This window comes from Oncorhynchus masou, chromosome 13 (assembly GCF_036934945.1).
Source record: "Oncorhynchus masou masou isolate Uvic2021 chromosome 13, UVic_Omas_1.1, whole genome shotgun sequence".
NCBI lineage: Eukaryota > Metazoa > Chordata > Actinopteri > Salmoniformes > Salmonidae > Oncorhynchus > Oncorhynchus masou.
The window spans coordinates 34,468,390-34,487,597 of record NC_088224.1 but is presented as its reverse complement, the minus strand read 5'-3'; the positions used below and the strand labels follow the sequence as shown (position 1 = coordinate 34,487,597).

The 19,208-nt window shown below is 39.6% G+C and overlaps 1 gene segment (V, D, J or C); it reads right to left on the bottom strand.

Moving 5' to 3' along the window:
* Nucleotides 1-6,410: 6,410 nt before the first annotated feature.
* Nucleotides 6,411-19,006, bottom strand: LOC135552130 (Ig kappa chain V region Mem5-like). The segment is given in 4 exon segments: nt 6,411-6,972; nt 7,920-7,957; nt 18,449-18,752; nt 18,917-19,006. Coding segments are annotated over 4 exon segments (717 nt in total).
* Nucleotides 19,007-19,208: the final 202 nt, after the last annotated feature.

The window sequence follows — 19,208 nt, the reverse complement described above, 5'->3', positions numbered from 1 at the left end:
CTTTACCCTGTCGATATTTTCTGTTTCTCTATGAATCAGAAGATCAATGTATTCCTCTGCTGTCAATGGATTGGGCCTTAGTGAAATCTCCTGCAGTCTTGCAAGCAGTTTGTTTCCTTTGTCTTCTGATTATTGTTTCTCAGACTGAATCTTTTCCTCCACATCCACCGCTATGATTTTTCCACCTCGTCCCTGTCCATACTCAACTTTTATATTATTGTATGTTTTCTTCACAACTTTTGGAGTCGTCTGGTATACCACCTTTTCTTTGACATGATCTTTCCAGGAACATTTTCCAGGGCAAATTTTACACTGGCGGTTTCTCATGGCTTCACAAAGAAATAACAGCTTCTGTAAGGCTAATGGACACCTTAGATGACAAGTCATTTCACAGTTGTTGCAGTTGGTTGCCATCTTTTCAGAATCAACCCTTACAAGCTCATTAGTGGTGACCAGAAATTCAAAATCCCTTTGAGCATCTATCATTTCCTTGTTTTCTTTCAAGACATTTTGAATTTCTTTAAGTTCGATCTGTTTGTCAAGGGTTATCTTTAGCTGATCTTCTATCCCATCAATACAAGCCTCAAGATGTCTGCGTTCCACTAGCACTTCTTGGGTCAGCTGCAAGCTTCTTGTTTCCAGCGTTTTCGTAGGTTGATGAACTTTGTCATGCTTTTCTCTCCCATTGCCCAACTTCTTTTGTTATCTGTTATAATTTGTGGATCAGCTGATCTGTTTGTGAAAGATGTAATGTTGAATTTCAGTTTCCCTTTTGAACATGGAATCCCTGCTTCCTTAATGGTTTTAAGAGCAGGGGGAGGATGCTTGCCTCCTCTTGCAAATGTGATAAGTGCAAGGACATTGTTTTCAATGTCTTTTCCAAATATGGAAAGGATGGACTCAAAGATGAAGCGTTGGGTGAGGGTGAGACGAACCTCATCCTCTCTAACAACAAAACACACAGCATCAATTTGGTGCACTCCATTTTTGGACTCAAACAATTCTTGAAGGTTTTTAGTAATGAGTTGATCTTGTTCAATCCCATTTGTGTCTCCAAATCCTGGAGTGTCGATGATTGTAACTGAAAAAGGAACACGGTCCCCTTCATGGCCAAAGATGTCATACACAGTGATGGCAGTAGTTTTAGATGCAGTTTGACTCTTTTTTTCATCTGGGATTAATTGGAATCTTTTGTTGTCCTCGAAATTGACCCCAAGGATGTAGTTGGCAATATAATTGATGAGAGTTGATTTTCCCACTCCAGTCGCTCCCATGAGTAACACTGTTTTGTTTGCCTTCAGATTATTTGTGCCTACTGTCCATCTTCTAACTGTTCCCTCCTCATTCAGGTCAACATTGATATTATCCAATGGATGAATTTCAATCGCCTGGTGTCTAGTTAGCAAAGGGTCTACATTTGATCCAGTGCTACCGCTTGTGGCCCTGTAATGAGAATATACATACAGGACTATCAATCAGGAGAAAAGTATTGTCACCATGGAAACTCATACAACCATACTATGTGCCAACTTCATAAGGAATTTGGGTCATTCCACGTGATAATTAAACATATATTTTCAGAACATTTGATATTTTTCTGAAATACAGTACAAAAACATATAATTTAGATGAAAGATCTTTAATTAATATTCAGACTTCTTCTTCTGTATCTAAAATGGTTATCGAGAAAAAGTGTATCAAAGTTTGTATAATCATTACAACACAAATCGTGGAGCAAAGTATAGTGAGTTTTGTTGTTTCAACTTGGCATATCAGTGTCGGAAACACGTTTTGTAAGGATGGGCATCGTTTTGTTTCATTATCCAATGACCGTTTCTGTGTGAGAGGTGCAGCTGTGGTATTTTTGTCTCGTTGTTTTGTTTCATTATCCAATGACAGTTTCTGTATGAAAGTTTTCTGCGTTAGAGGTGCAACTGTGGGAGGGGTAACATTTTACTTTGAATGAAAATGTAACTTTTTCAAAAGACATGCTATAACAATCAAACGTTTGGACATACCTACTCATTCAAGGGTTTTTCTTATTTGTACTATTTTCTACATTGTGTGCAAAGCTGTCATCAAGGCTACTTTGAAGAATCTCAAATATAAAATATATTTGTTTAACACGTTTTTGGTTAATACTGTACATGATACTATATGTGTTATTTCATAGTTTTGATGTCTTCACTATTATTCTACAATCTTGAAAATAGTAAAAAAATAAAGAAAAACCCTTGAATGTGTGTCCAATCTTTTGACTGGTACTTTATGTGAATATGTCAATATACTGACTTGATACCGTTCTTTAACCAGGTAAGTCTGTTAAGGATAAATTATTATTTACAATGCCTGCCGACACCAGCCAAACTTGGATGATACTGGGCCAATTGTGCACTGCCCTATGGAACTCCCAATCACGGGAGTGATGCCTCAAGCACTGAGATGCAGTGCCTTAGACCACTGTGCCACTCAGGAGTCCTAATATACCCGAATATAGTCACATAATGTTTCTTTCTCTTAGAACATATTCTAGATTTTACAGGTTTCACCCTAATTAGGTGTGCAGCCAGCAAAAAAACTGTTTTGTGAAGACAGGAAGGTAAGCTGAGTGACTCGTCGGGCAGTGACTGTGGCTGCCATTGTAAAAAGTATTCATAAAACATCTGACTTAATTATCTTTGCAAATGCAAGGGCTGATTAAAATACTAATGATTACTTGCATTCACTGGCGCAACAGTTTTTTTGTAAAAAAATGTAAGACTCCAAACAGCCTACCCGACTGTCCTAAAGCAGACCATTGCCTCATTTTGTATCACATGCAATGATGTCATTTCTGAATGTGGGGGGGGGACATGTCGACCCTGTCCCCAGTGAATGTTGCGCCCGGCTAGCGTTGCTAAATACACTGCTCAAAAAAATAAAGGGAACACTTAAACAACACAATGTAACTCCAAGTCAATCACACTTCTGTGAAATCAAACTGTCCACTTAGGAAGCAACACTGATGGACAATACATTTCACATACTTTTGTGCAAATGGAATAGACAACAGGTGGAAATAATAGGCAATTAGCAAGACACCCCCAATAAAGGAGTGGTTCTGCAATTGGTGACCACAGACCACTTCTCAGTTCCTATGCTTCCTGGCTGATGTTTTGGTCACTTTTGAATGCTGGCGGTGCTTTCACTCCAGTGGTAGCATGAGACAGAGTCTACAACCCACACAAGTGGCTCAGGTAGTGCAGCTCATCCAGGATGGCACATCAATGTGAGCTGTCAGCGTAGTGTCCAGAGCATGGAGGCGCTACCAGGAGACAGGCCAGTACATCACGAGATGTGGAGGAGGCCGTAAGAGGGCAACAACCCAGCAGCAGAACCTCTACCTCCGCCTTTGTGCAAGGAGGAGCAGGAGGAGCACTGCCAGAGCCCTGCAAAATGACCTCCAGCAGGCCACATGTGTCTGCTCAAACGGTCAGAAACAGACTCCATGAGGGTGGTATGAGGGCCCGACGTCCACAGGTGGGGGTTGTGCTTACAGCCCAACACCGTGCAGGACGTTTTTCATTTGCCAGAGAACACCAAGATTGGCAAATTCGCCACTGGGTAATCTCCGAACAAGCTTTTGTCCGGATGCCCCAATCGGAAAGGGGATTCATCAGAAAAAAGGACTTTACACCATTCCTCAGCAGTCCAATCACTGTACTTTTTGCAGAATATCAGTCTGTCCCTGATATTTTTCCTGGAGAGAAGTGGCTTCTTTGCTGCCCTACTTGACACCAAGCCATCCTCCAAAGGTCTTCGCCAAAATGTGCGTGCAGATGCACTTACACCTGCCTGCTGCCATTCCTGAGCAATCTCTGTACTGGTGTCGCCCTGATCCCGCAGCTGAATAAACTTTATGAGACGGTCTTGGGCACCCTGAAGCCTGTCGTGGAAATTTCCTCTTTTTACCAAATCATGGGAGCAAACCACACACACAAGTCAGAGTTAGTTATCAAAGTCCATCTTTAATTATATGAGCTCTATCGCAAACCCTGTGACTCTCAGATCAATTCAGTGTCTATCAATGAATTCTCTGAGAGTTCCTTCCACATTGCAATAGCATTTTGACTTTCAACAGTTCAGTATCTCTAATGAAAAGTTGAGAGTCCCAACATAATGGCAAATGGGATCCTTTATAGTGAAGATCCACAGGATAAGACAGCATCGGCATAATTCATTGTTCAGCTTTGTCTCCTTTCTCAAACTCAGAACCATAAACCAACCCCCCATATCAACAGGCATATATCAAATTGTCATTTAGATACAACCAATTATAAATACAACCAATCCTGGACAAACTCACGGAGAGCATAGAATGATTCCAGACACTGCCATCCTCCTTTCCCCGATGGGAAAAGTAGGGAGTGACTGGCACACCGACACAGTGGAGCAAAAGATATGTTTACACATGATGACCCCTTGACCTCTCTTCTCTCTGCGGTCTATACAACTTAGTCTTGACATAGAACAGATAGCTGCAACCTCGCCACAGTATTATACAAAAATACCATTCTGATGAGAAGTAACTTACAGACATATGATGAATATAAAACATCTTACCTATGTTAGCAACCAATTCTGATTATTCCCCAACAAGCCTTCTGCAGAAATGCAGTGGAAATGCTTTTTTGGGATTCAGTTCATTTGCATGGCAGAGGGACTTTGCAATGAATTGCAATTCATCTGATCACTCTTCATAACATTCTGGAGTATATGCAAATTGCCATCATACAAATTGAGGCAGCAGACTTTGCGAAAATTAATATTTGTGTCATTCTCAAAACTTTTGGCCACGACTGTATTTAGTGCATTTTATATTTTATTACCATTTTCATTTTTTAAATTTCACTTAGTCCTGCATGTTGAAGCTCAGAGCCTAATATTTTTTACTGTACCCCACAATCACACCTGCAACCCTGTACATGTGACTATTAAAAACTCTGAATCTGGTCAGGTCCAGGATTTTTTAGTGAGTCCTGCTTATCATCTTTGTTCTATCCTGTCAAATATTGACCCGCATAACGTGAGAAGCAGAGAATGAGAAAACACTTTAGTGTTTACTGTCATACCATCAACCCATCTACCTACAGGAGAGATAAGATATCCCTCCACGTGACTTTTTATCTCAAACATCCAGGTAGGGCATGAAAAATGTGTTTTGACTCATTGCTCCACATACTTTTAAAACCCCAGTGTTGATCAGTGACAGTTCACTCCTTTCAGAGCCACTGACACACAGCACAATGATGATGTCACTGATTCTAATGCTGGGGACACTGGGGCTCCTTGTTCAGGGTGAGAGACACTTCGACCAACTTTGATTTATGTTTGGTTTAGCCTCCAATTTAAACTTAGTTTGTGAATATTGCTGAATAAAAAACATAAATCATGATTTTGCCTGATATGTTTCATGGTAGGCGTTGGAAAAGTGGCAATGTCTATTTTTTTGTGATAACCTTCCTAATCAGTCATTCTTCACTTTTGTTTCATATCTGGAGCTTCATTCACAAACACACTGATATACGGAGGATACTGAGTTGTAGAGGATGCTTCTCTTTTGAAGAAGATGCTGAACAAAGTGTTATAAGTAAAGATTGGGATGTGTTTCCTGTTATGTTCAGGACATCAGGTTCTGATTTTACACCTCTGTTTATGATTGACCTCTGAACGTTTAACCTGTCTGACCAAATTCAACTACTCATCTCACAGTCCATATTCAACTTCTATACCCCTTCAAACCTGAAAGAGTGAAGTAAGTCATATTGATTCCAATTTAAGAAGCACCCTTTTCATTTGACTTAACAGTGCATACTAGTAGTCATAAATACACAGTTAACCACACAGTATAAAACCCATAAAAATCCCCTTTAGTAGAATTCCCCATTTGAACGTTATGCAAAGTCCAATGTAAAGTCTGCTTCCCCCACCCATGTTCACAGCTGCCCCAGTCTTAGAGGATTTGACTTCAGGACATTGTGAGCTGTGGTGGAGTGGAACTCAGATTTGCATGACCAGAGTGATTTCCACACTCCCAGAATAGAGCAGTACTGTGGCCAGATGTTCACGTGTCCCCAGAGAGTTTCAGTGAGTTTTTAAGTATTAGTATCACCATGATGACCAGCGAGTTTAAAGCACATGACTTCAGTATTTATATTATAATTAAGACCAGTGAGTTTAGAGCACATGACTTCAGTATCACTGCAGGTATCACTTTGACAGGTAACAAATTTGGCCCAATTAGCCATGCACACTATGAGAGGTTCATTGACTGAAATGTATAAGGATTTTTTTTATACATAAGATACATTATACATAAATATATACATATATAATGGTAAAACCATTATAAGGATATCCAGGCAACAATATTAAGGATGGGAAAAGTATTTATTATCTCAGCATGTCAGAACCAACAGCATTACAGGAATAAAGATTATAACAAATGTAAGAAAGCCAAGCAGAACTTTGAAATCAGAATCAGACAGCTATTCTGGAATAAGGCCCAGCCCAGAACCAGACCAGTGTGGTAGTAGTGCTGGATCAGTAAGAAGGAGAGATGCTGAGTGCAGAACAGAGTAAAAAAAGTGGAGTCAGAGGGGGGAGCTCATTAATCAGAACACTGGTCTCTCCTCAGTGTCTCAGAGAGCGGAGACTGGGAGCCCTGGGTGGCCTCACAGGTCACAGAGCCCACCTTCTTCCACTGATCAACAGGGAGGGTCAGGGTGCTGCTCCAGCTGTAGTGGCCGTCCTTCTCCAGGACCCCGGGGCTCCCGGTCACCTCCCAGGTGCTGCTGCTGCTGCCGTCCACCTTCCAGCTCAGCTTCCAGTCTGAGGGGAAGCCCTTGTTGGCCAGGCACATGAGAGTGGCCTTCCCCTGCTGCAGCTCCACACTGGAGGGGGGCAGGACTGTCAGGGTGGGACGAACGTCACCTAGGAGACAGGTGGGAAGTTATGGAGAGGGGAACTATCAATCAATCATCAGACTGATATGACCATATTGATGCAGCAGTTTAACATCTTAGCTGTAAATTACTTTTTTTCCATCAGTAGGTTTCTGTTCCTCATACAGACAGTTAGTTCATCAGTCTTTCTGTCACTATTTCACTTCCCTTTGAGTAGCTACTGAAGCATATTATAACTACGTGAGATGATTGAAAATACATTCAACTATCTTCAAAATGTAACTATTTAAAATGTGGAATATTTCAGTATACTTCTCACTCATTGTAATGGAATAAACTCTTAAGAATCAAACTGCATTTCAATATTAATTACTATTATTATTTTAAAGAACAATTCTTAAATTATGAATGTATTTAAAATGAGTTTAAAATATGCCTACTTGACTGCAACCATCTAACAATGATATACATTTCATTTAAAAGACACACTAAAACATTTAAGTTTTAACTTATCGAAAGAAGGTGAATGAAGTTGTGTGTCATTTACATGATATTCAACCACAAGTTGAAAATAAATGTACATTCATATGAACAGCAGAACAGCTGGACTACGCAAAATAGCAAAACGTTTCAATGGATAGGAAAGCTAAGCAATACTTTGCAGCTGAATGCTGAAGGAGTCAATTTAAGTAGAGTAAAACCATCTTACAACAATCAAATACATTGAAAAGACAAATTCAAATAAAATGAATAGTGATATTATTTACGAGAAAGGGTTACTTAACCAAAAACAATAGCTTAATATATGAGGTCTAACCTAAAGGTATTTGGTGACTCGTATGAAGAGAATAACTACTTTAATTCAAACATAACCATGCATAGCATTTCTTTCAATGTTAATCTTTCTCACAAGATCATCAGTGCATCTATATGCAAGGTCAGAACATTTTATATATTAGAGGTAGGTAAACTTACTTCCAACGTCCAGTCTAGTGCCTCCACCAAAAGTGAACCACAGTGATACAATCTCATTCAGCGGCCGTACAAAAACCTCTGACACTATAGAGACACTGCTTTTGCTATTTGTAAAGCTACATTTTTCTAAACCACTGATTTCAACAGTATCTCTGTCCCAAATGAATACACACTGTATAACCTTGTTTGATATATTACATCTTGAATAGACTTTTTAATTTAACTATATTTACATCTAAGGAAAACAAATGCAACAAAAATTCAGAAAAAATAAATAGACATATCTGCTTTCTATTTAAGGGAGTTGTAATACTGTTAATAAAATTTATTAGACCTTGATTTCAGAGGTCAAGGTCTAGAATTGAATACTTACTGCCAACACTCAGTTTGGTCCCTCCACCGAAAGTCCACCACAGTGATAGATTCTGATTGACTGGCTGTACAAAAACCTCTAGACAGACAGAGGAATGATAAGAGAGACATGGAACTGATGCCCCCTACTGGTACACTCTGGAACTCCAGTAGACTGGACACATTCACGTTCCCCATTGAACTATCTACATTTTGAAAACTGTTTTGGACTATGTTGATACACAGTGCCTCCAGAATGTATTCACACCCTTTGACTTTTTCCACATTTTGTTGTTTAACAGTTGAATATTATTTTTATTTTATTTATTTTTTTACAAATTATTTAAAAATGAAAAGCTGAAATGGCATGAGTCAATAAGTATTCAACCCCTTTGTTATGACAAGCCTAAATAAGTTTGGCAGTAAAAATGTGCTTAACAAGTCACATGACAAGTTATAATAGTGTTTCAAATGTTTTTTGAATGACTTTCTGTCCTGAATACAAAGCGCTATGTTTGGGGAAAATCCAACAAAACACATCACTGAGTACCACACTTCATAATTTCAAGCATGGTGGTGGCTGCATCATGTTATAGGTATGCTTGTCATCGGTAAGGACTAGGGAGTTTTTGTGGGGATAAATGAAATGGAATGGAGCTAAGCACAAGCATAATCCTAGAGGAAAACCTGGTCCAGCCTGCTTTCCAATAGACACTGGGAGACAAATTCCCCTTTCAGCAGGACAATAACTTAAAACACAAGGCCAAATATACACTGGAGTTGCTTACCAAGACAACATTGAATGTTCCCGAGTGGCCTACATATAATTACAGATTTGACTTAAAATTACAATTAAATCCATTATTCACTTAGATTGTTGACAAAAAATGACAATTAAATCCATCTGAGTCCCACCTTGTTACACAACAAAATGTGGAAAATGTCACAAGCCCAAATTCTTACATAGTTATTTATAAAAAAGATCTGTCAGCGGTATTGTGGAAGTGGCACTCTGACTGCAACAGCCAAATAGTCCCTCCCCCCCACCACTGTCCCTAGTAAGTTGTTCCTGCACCACGGAGCACACATATGCTAGGCAGGACCCTAGATTCTCTACTGTGTGAAAACAGTATCATCATCATTTTATTCGATTTTAGCTCTCCTGTGATGGGCAGGACTCGCAGGATATATGTTTGTAAATGAATTCGATCAATGTAGCCTTCATGGATTAATAAATACAACTAAAATGTTGTATTGTTTCTTGGTAATACTAGCCACCTATCAATTGTATTACGTTAGCTTCAGTAAGCCAGCTTCATGGGTTCCTAATCTCCCAACCTCATAATTAGCTACCAAGCCAGTTCAGGCTATCAATGAAGTTAGAGCAGCTAATCTTACTATTTTAGCTGGCATGCCTGCTGGCAAGGTTGCTGGACATTAGAATTGCTTTAATTCTTGGGTTATGACACTATACACTGAGTGTACAAAACATTAAGGACACTTTCCTAATATTGAGCGGTAAGGCGAAAGCAACCAACTGTGAACAAAAGTCAAGGGGATTGTTCGAGAGGATCAAAACCGTAATGTATCATGGGTAAATTGTGACTGACTGACCAACAAATAATAATGAGACATTATTTATGATGGAAGGTGATTTGTAGATCAGTCAGTTGGCAGTCGCCTAAATGTCGAACAAGCCCAAGGAGTGAAGTTGGGGAGAGGTGCATCTGCAAAAGTTTTTCTTCATAATGTCAAAATAAACATAATGTCTCTAACCCACATATCACACAGTCACAACCTGAACATGTACAACCAATTGGTGTGAGAGACTCAAATATCACATGAATTGTGGAAATGCTGTTTCAGTCATGTCTTTGGTCACATTCATATGGGTCAAACAACAACACCCTAATGATTGGTTGACAATAGAGCCTCCCACAACGCAGGCGATGGCTGCAATTTGCAACTGGTGAGGAGAAACTCCAGAAACTTGCAGTCAACTACAGTCAAAACTTCACAACCTTTGATCACATGTTTTTTGTAAAGTTTACACAGTTGTCATGTAGGAGGAAATCAGATTTTTTTATCCCCATAATACAACAGACTTTGGATGGTCAACCGAAATCACAAAAGTGATCCCCTCGAACACGCAAATGTTCTCTTTTCTGTATTCTGCATTGTTAGCCTAGTACGACAGACCCACCCATCCATATTGTATACTGGGCACAGATGTCAATTCAATGTCTGTTCCACATTGGTTCAACATAATGTCATTGAAATGACGTGGAAACATAGTTGATTCAACCAGTGAGTGACAAGTGGCATGTTTGAAATGTTCTTCTACCCTTATCACCCTTACCTTACCACTAGATAGCAGCATTGAAGCATGTCCATACATTCACTGACAAAGGCGGATGAAATGCATGAAGAATTCATTACTCATCCATTTATCTGTCAAAAGTTCAGATCAACTTTTTACACACTGTTAAAGTCAAAGGAAAATTATGAATTCATAATGGTGGTAAAATATACAAAACGTAGAGGCTGGCCCCTAGACACATCCACAATCTGCAGTAGACGTTTTGCCCATATACTGTATATTGAACAAAAATATAAACGCAACACACAAAGTCCCGGTCCCATGTTTAATGAGCTGAATTAAAGGATTACAGAAATTGTCCATAAGCACAAAAAGCTTATTTCTCTCAAACGTTGTGCACAAATTTGTTTACATCCTAGTTAATGAGCATTTTTACTTTACCAAGAGAATCTATCCACCTGACAGGTGTGGCATATAAATAAGCTGATTAAACAGAATGATCATTACACAGGTGCAGCAATTGCTGGGGGAAATAAAAGGCCACTCTAAAATGTGCAGTTTTGTCACACAACCAAACGTCTCAAGTTTGGGGGACCGTGCAATTGGCATTCTGACTGCAGGAATGTCCACCAGATAATTAAATGTTCATGACTCTACCATAAGCTGCATCCAATGTAGTTTCAGAGAATTTGGCAGTACTTCCAACCAGCCTCACAACTGCAGACCACGTGTATGGTGTCATGTGGGCGAGCGGTTTGTTGCTGTCAACTTTGTGAACAGTGCCCCATGGTGGCAGTGGGTTTATGGTGTGGGAAGGCATAAGCTACGGACAACGAACACAATTGCATTTTATCAATGGGCATTTGAATGCAGAGAGATATCGTGATGAAATCCTGAGGCCCATTGTCTTGCCAGTCATCTGCCAACATCACCTCATGTTTCAGCATGATAATGCACGACCCCATGATGCAAGGATCTATACACATTTTCTGGAAGCTGAAAATGTTCCAGTTCATCCATGGCCTGCATACTCATTCACCAAACAGGTCACCTATTGAGCATGTTTGGGATGCTCTGGATTGACGTGTATGACAGCGTGTTCCCACCAATATCCAGCAACTTTGTACAGTCATCGAAGAGGAGTGGGACAACATTCAACAGGCCACAATCTACAGCCTGATCAACTTTATGTGAAGTAGATGTGTCATGCTGGATGAGGCAAATTGTATTTTTTACCACAAACGGACTGGTTTTCTGATCCACTCCCCTACTTTTTTTAAAGGTATCTGTGACCAACAGATGCATATCTGTATCCCTAGATTAGGGTCTAATTTATTTATTTCAATTGACTGATTTCCTTATATGAACTGTAACTCAGTAAAATATTTGAAATTGTTGCATGTTGCGTTAATGTTTTTGTTCAGTGTATATATAGCTTGAAACTATCTTCTCAGTGTCCTATGTAGGGCATAAAATGAACACCAGCCACCTGCCAAATGTGGGTAGAGTAACGCAAGAATGTGTATTTCACCAGTCACATTGGCTGGTGGTTAATTTGTTGGGCCTGTCATGCCAAATAATGTCCCCTAGCCAAATAGGGTCCCCCTCTACGTCACGATGGGATTTGACAAACTATTAGCGTCCGTTGCTATATCAAAGGTGTAATTACCTAATGATTCAAATTTTGGAGATCATTACAGCCTAAATGACGTTCTTTTCATCATCGCTATGCAAACAAGGCTGATTTATTCACTGTTTAAACAAGTTTTGTTTAGCCAATAAAATGAAAACATTCATTCTAACTACTTTTTGGTACCTTGTTAACATTACAACATGAAATCCATGTCTTAAACACGTTGCTATGTTTCGGAAATGGCAATGAAAACGTGTAATCTGCTTGACACATTAAAGTTAATTTCCACTCTATTCATATGCAAATCCGTTTGATTCATACACTGGCTTGTCTTTTTTTATGAGCTCAGCATAACAACCATTTATTGCTTTCTCAAATGTCAACCAAGGCTTAACATACTTTGTCTCACGGGCTTCACCGAAGTGTAAGGCGTCAGGGATTTCAGTGGTTGACCGTTGATTTTGGCAATCATGCGATTCTCTCCGAAATGTCCAGCATGCATCTCTGTCAGCACGGCCTCCATTTCCTCCTTGGTGAAAATCACTCTCCTATGTGGCTGGCCATCCTTCCCCGGTAGGTACATGTGATTGCCTAACAAATTGGAAGAGAAGTGTTGTTGAAATACTAAAGTCTAAGTAAGTTTGCACTGATGTCTTTCTCTTTCTGTTTCTCTCGCTCTTCATTTCTCTCTCTGTTTTTCACTCTCTTCCCACCTCTCTCTCTCCCTCTGTCACTTTCTTTCTCACTTTCTGTATGGGTCTCGCTCTGTCAAACAAAGACACCTAAATTTAGTTAAGGGCAGTTGGAGTTACCATAATTGTTTACACCTATCCATTTGATTGATCAGGGTTAACTTATAGCTATATACCTAAATCTGACTGACATATAACTAAATGTATAGCTAGCAACATGTAGATGACCAACTAACGTTAGCTAGATGAAAAATAAATTGTTGTTAAATGGTTGTTCATAAATACTTCCAGTTATCTAACAGTAACAGAAATTAACTGCTTAACGTTACACTGAATTGTGAATTTCTCTGCCCCCCTACGAATGATGCGCCTCTTGTCGAGATCAGTGCCTTCATAGTACTTTGCCTGGTTGGAAAGATACAATATTTTCGAGGATGCCATTAAAGTACAAGCTACATACAAACCGAAAGCAGCTACAATAACAGTTAGCTAGCTAGAAAAATAAAACATATTTAGCTAGCTAGACAAACAGAAAGCAGCTACAATAACAGCGAGCTAGCTAATTTAGATAAAGACTTTAGCTAAATAAAACTGTCTGGCTGAGGTAAATAAGTAGCTAGCAATGTCACTATAAAATCTATATAAAACACCTTCAAATACAGCTTTATTCCTATTAAACAATATGCACTTATTTATATAAAAGCAAATATATGGTAAAGAAATAGTGTTCTCTTTCCAGTCTCTGCGATCCACTGAAGCAGCAGGTAGTCAGCAGGTTGTCACCGTCAAAAACACCGTCCTTGGAGAGCAATTCGGAGGTAATCATTTCTGCGCGGACGAAGCGAGCGCTTCTGAGGTGAAATAGAACTGGAACTGTCTGCGTCCTCCTTCCTTCGCGACCGCTACGAGGTAACCAGGCAACCAGCATAGCAACGGACGCTTTGATTCATTACGTATTCCGGTCAGAATGTTTCAAATTCAAGCAACAGCCCGAGCAGCAGAAGCCAGAACTCATCGAATCCAATTGAGACGTAGAGGGGGACACTATTTGGCAAGGGGACACTATTTGGCATGACACGCCCTATATTAGGGTTAGAAAAAAACTGCAGTAGCTCTTTTCAAAGTATTTCTGCTGTTTCGTTTCATAGCCGGTTGATTTTACGAATACGGGCACGTTTGGATGTTAAATGTTTTTGAAAATTAAACCTCTTGAAACTGCTTTTTGTCTTTCTGAAAATGTTCGTCACTCTGTCTGGAAACAAGATCTACTAGTGGCTAAGACCATACTATTTAAGAATATAAAGCTTTTTATCAGTTTCCCCAAATACCAGAGGGGAAATGTCATTACCACCACGTCATAACATTTTCTATTTTAGCTGAAAGGGAATTTACAGAAATTGTGCCTAAGGTATTTTGTATAACATTTCACACAAATTAGAATTTTTTTCATGTATTTTTTTTACCATTTGGAAGTTTTCTTAATTAAATGTGTTCATCATTGTCATGTCAAATGTCCATATGTGCCTTAATAATACTTAGAAACCAGAATTTACCACATTAAAATCGTAATATTTTACATTATTTTAGGAGTTATCTTAAGAACACACATATGGGAAAAATAGTCAATATCAATTGTATTTTAATACACCTTTGCCTCAAAAATATGTACTGTGATGGTGATGAATTAGCATTGTGGCAATGACAGAGTGTGGTGTGAGTGTGGAGTGTGGAAATTACATTTCATATAAAACAACTGATGAAAAATACCATTAAACATTGTAATGTCACAGTTGTACATGTTTAATTTGATTGAAGATATGGAACAGACCATTCCTTCCAATTCATCCCAAAAGTGTTCGGTGGGGTTGAGGTCAGGGCTCTGTGCAGGCCAGTCAAGTTCTTCCACACCAATCTCAACAAACCATTTCTGTATGGACCTCACTTTGTGCACAAGGGCATTGTCATGCTGAAACAGGAAAGGGCGTTCCCCAACGTTTTGCCACAAAGTTGGAATCGCAGAATCGTCTAGATGTCATTGTATGCTGTAGATTCGTCTGTCGGACTGCCAGATGGTGAAGTGTGAGTCATCACACCAGAGAACGCTTGGAATTGAGCATGGTGATCGTATGCTTGTGTGTGGCTGCTCAGCCAAGGAAACCCATTTCTTCAATCTCCCAACAAACAGTTATTTTGCATTGCTTCCAGAGGAGGTTTGGAATTCGGTAGTCAGTGTTGCAACCGAGGAAAAGACTATTTTTACGCGCTTCAGCAATCGGCGGTTCCATTCGGTGAGCTTGTGTGGCCTATCACTTCGCGGATGAGCTGTTGCTACTCCTAGACTTGTCCACTTCACAATAACAATACTGAGCAATCGTGGGAGCAGGGCCTTGGTCAGGGTGGTGACCAAGAACCCAATGGTCCCAAAACCTTGCACCATCTCCACGGTGAAGCACGGTAGTGGCGACACCATGCTGCGGGGATGTCTTTCAGCGGCAGGGACTTGGACACTAGTCAGGATCGAGGGAAAGATAACTGGAGCAAAGTACAGTGAGATCCTTGATGCAAATCTGTTCCAGAGCACTCAGGACCTCAGACTGGGGTGAAGGTTTATCTTCCAACAGTAAACAACCTTAATTAAGCACACAGCCAAAACAACATAGGAGTGGATTCGGGACAAGTCTCTGAATGTCCTTGGGTGGCCCAGCCAGATCCCAGACTTTAACCCGATAGAACATCTCTGGAGAGACCTGAAAATAGCTGTGCAGTAACCTTCCCCATCCAACCTTACATAGCCTGAGAGGATCTGCAGAGAAGAGTGGGAGAAACTCCCCAAATAAATATGGGCCAAGCTTGTAGCGTCATACCCAAGAAGACTCAAGGTTGTAATCGCTGCCAGTGCTGCGTCAACAAAGTACTGAGTAAAGGGTTTGAGTACTTATGTAAATGTCATATTTACATTTCTAAAAATCTTTTTTTGCTTTCTCTTTATGGGGTATTGTGTGTAGATAGATGAAGAAACAAAACAATTTAATCAATTTTAGAACAAGGCTGTAACGTAACAAAATGTGGAAAAAGTCAATGGGTCTGAATATTTTCCGAATGCACTGTAGCCCGTTTATTGTTATTTTATTGTGTTCATTTTTTTAAACTTTAGTTTATTTAGCATTTTCTTACTCTGCATTACAATAAGTGAGAAGTATGCTGAAATATTTCACATTTGAAATAATTCAATTTTGAAGATAGTTGATTGTATTTTGAGTCATCTCATGTAGTTATAATATGCTTCAGTAGCTACTCAAAGGGAAGTGAAAGAGTGACATAAGGAATTATAAATGAACTGTCAGTTTGAAGAACAGAAGCCTACGAATGGAAAAACCTTAATTTACAGCTAAGATTTGAAACTGCTGCAGCAATATTGTCGTATCAATCTGGTAATTTGATCGTTAGCTCCACTCTCCCTAACTACCTGTCTCCTAGGTGACGTTGGTCCAACCCTGATAGTCCTGCCCCCCTCCAGCGTGGAGCTGCAGCAGGAGAAGGCAACTTTCATGTGCCTGGCCAACATTGGCTTCCCCTCAGTCTGGAAGCTGATACTCCAGATACTCAACTAGTCTAAAGAAGGCCAGTTTTATTGCTTCTTTAATCAGGTCAACAGTTTTCAGCTGTCTTAACATAATTGCAAAAGGCTTTTCTAATGATTTATTAACATTATGAACTTGAATTAGCAAACACAACGTGTCATTGGAACACAGGAGTGATGGTTGCTGATAATGAGCCTCTGTACGGCCATGTAGATATTCCATAAAAAAATATCCAGTTTCTAGCTACAATAGTCATATACAACATTAACAATGTCTACACTGTATTTCTGATCAATTTGATGTTATTTTAATGGACAAAAAGACAAAAAATTAAAATAGCTTTTCTGTAATGCTGTTGGTTCTGTTGGTTGCGATAATAAATACTTTTTCCATCTTTAATATCGTTGCCTGGATATCCTTATCAAATGAGTTTTACCATTACACATGGAGATATTCATGACCCATAGTAAATTATTTTACTAATACATTTCAGTGTATGAACCTCTCTCAAAGAATGCATGGCTTATTGGGCCAAATTTGGTACCCCTCAAAATGATATCTGCAGCGATAGTAAAGCTATGTGCTCTACACTCAATGGTCATGATTATACCAAAACTGAAGCCATGTGCTTTAAACTCACTAGTCTTCCTGATTTTACAAATACAGAAGCCATGATTGATACCTACACTGAAGAATTCACTGATTACTCTCTGGGGACAGGTGAACATCGGGCCACGGTACTGCTCTATTCTGGGAGTGTGGCAGTCACTTTGGCCATGCAAATTTGAGTTTCCACTCCACCACAATCCCCTGAAGTCAAATCCTCTGCGACTGGGGCAGCTATATATTTGAATAGAGAACTGAACATGGGCTGTGGAAGCAGACTTTACACTGGACTTTGTATAATGCTGAAATGGAGAACTTTACTCAAAGGTTATTTTGATGGGTTTAATACTGTATGGTTAGCTATGTGCATTTATGTAGGTACTGTTTAATCATATGAAAGGGGTGCTTCTTAAATTGGAATCAATATGACTTCCTTCACTCTTTCAGGGTTGAAGGGGTGTAGAAGTTGGGTTGGGACAGTCTGATGAATAGTTGAGTTGGGTCAGACAGGTTCTACTTTCAGAGATCAGTCATGAACAGCAGTAAATCAGTACATGATGTCCTGAACATAACAGAAAACTTATCCCAATCTTTACTTCTAACACTTTGTTCAGCATCTTCTTCAAAAGAGAAGCATCCTCTACAACTCAGTATCCTCCGGGTCCCAGTGTGTTTGTGAATGAAGCTCCAGAGAGAAGAGTGTTCCAAACTAGAGTTGCAATCCAGCAGGATTCTACTGGAAGTCTCCCTTACTCAGACTGACCAGAGATCAGAGGAGCCCCAGCCATGAATACAACCTTCAATAGGAGATTGAAACACACAGACAGAGACAAAAACACACTTTACTTTACGACTCACAGTTAGGACGTGTGTTAACATTAGGAGATCAAATGTATCACATAACTGACTTTAGTTGTGAATACAAAAACATAAAAGCCTTACTTGTTTTGTTTTCAAATTCAAATATTGATTCAATGTGTTGGACCTATCTGGGTTGGGGTCAAATAGTATTAAATGCAACACTCCTCTTCATTTACGTTTTATAATTTAAATTCTAATTTTTTTAATTCATGAGATGTGCAGTATTCATATTAATTGACCAAATTATACAATTATTGAATCTATGAAAATAAACGGACACTTAGCTTGATTGCAATGGTTTCCATTTCTTTGCATAATATCTTGAAAGAGAATCCTTTATAGTCTAGATGCTAAACAAGTTATATAGTATGATTGATAATGTGTCATATTTTGATAAAGTTTCAGTAGCTCTGCAGCTGTTGAGTCAGAGCAGTTCCTCTTTAGCTGAAGGAGGTTTTTGTACGACACTCTAACACTGTGAGAATGGATAGCTGACACCCTGCTGACAGTAGTAATCTCCTGCATCTTCAGCCTGGACTCCACTGATGGTCAGAGTGTAATGAGTATGAGGACTACCAGATCCACTCCCACTGAAACGACCTGGAATCCCAGATTGGCGGGTTGTAGCATCATAAACCAGGAGTTTAGGAGCTTCTCCAGGTTTCTGCAGGTACCAGCTAAGCACATTGCTGGTACTTGAACTGGCTGTACAGCTGATAGAGACAACCTCTCCTGGGCGAACAGACTGAGATTTAGGAGACTGAATCAGAATGATATCTGCTGATGATTCTGAAAAATAAAACAAAAGTGAAGAAAGTTAATTAGTAAGGTTATCACAAGAAACAGACATTGCTAATCTTCCGAAGCCATCATGAAACATATCAGTCAAAAGCAAATGATTAAATATGAAGCTAAACCAAACATGAATAAAAGTTGGTCAAAGTGTCTCTCACCCTGAACAAGGAGTCCCAGTGTTCCCAGCAGTAGAATCAGTGACATCATCATTGCGCTGCGTGTCAGTGGCTCTGAAAGGAGTGAACAGTCACCGATCAACACTGGGGTTTTAAATGTATGTGGAGCAGGCAGGACAGCTATGCAAATGTCCCATCTTTTACACAAATGCGCACATGCATTCATGCACATACTCTAATGCCCTCATGTGGTTGCATATGCAGCTTTCTTGATTTGAGCAAAGCAAGGCCAGACAGAGTTATGAAGCGGGCCACTTAAAGTTGCCTCGCCCTT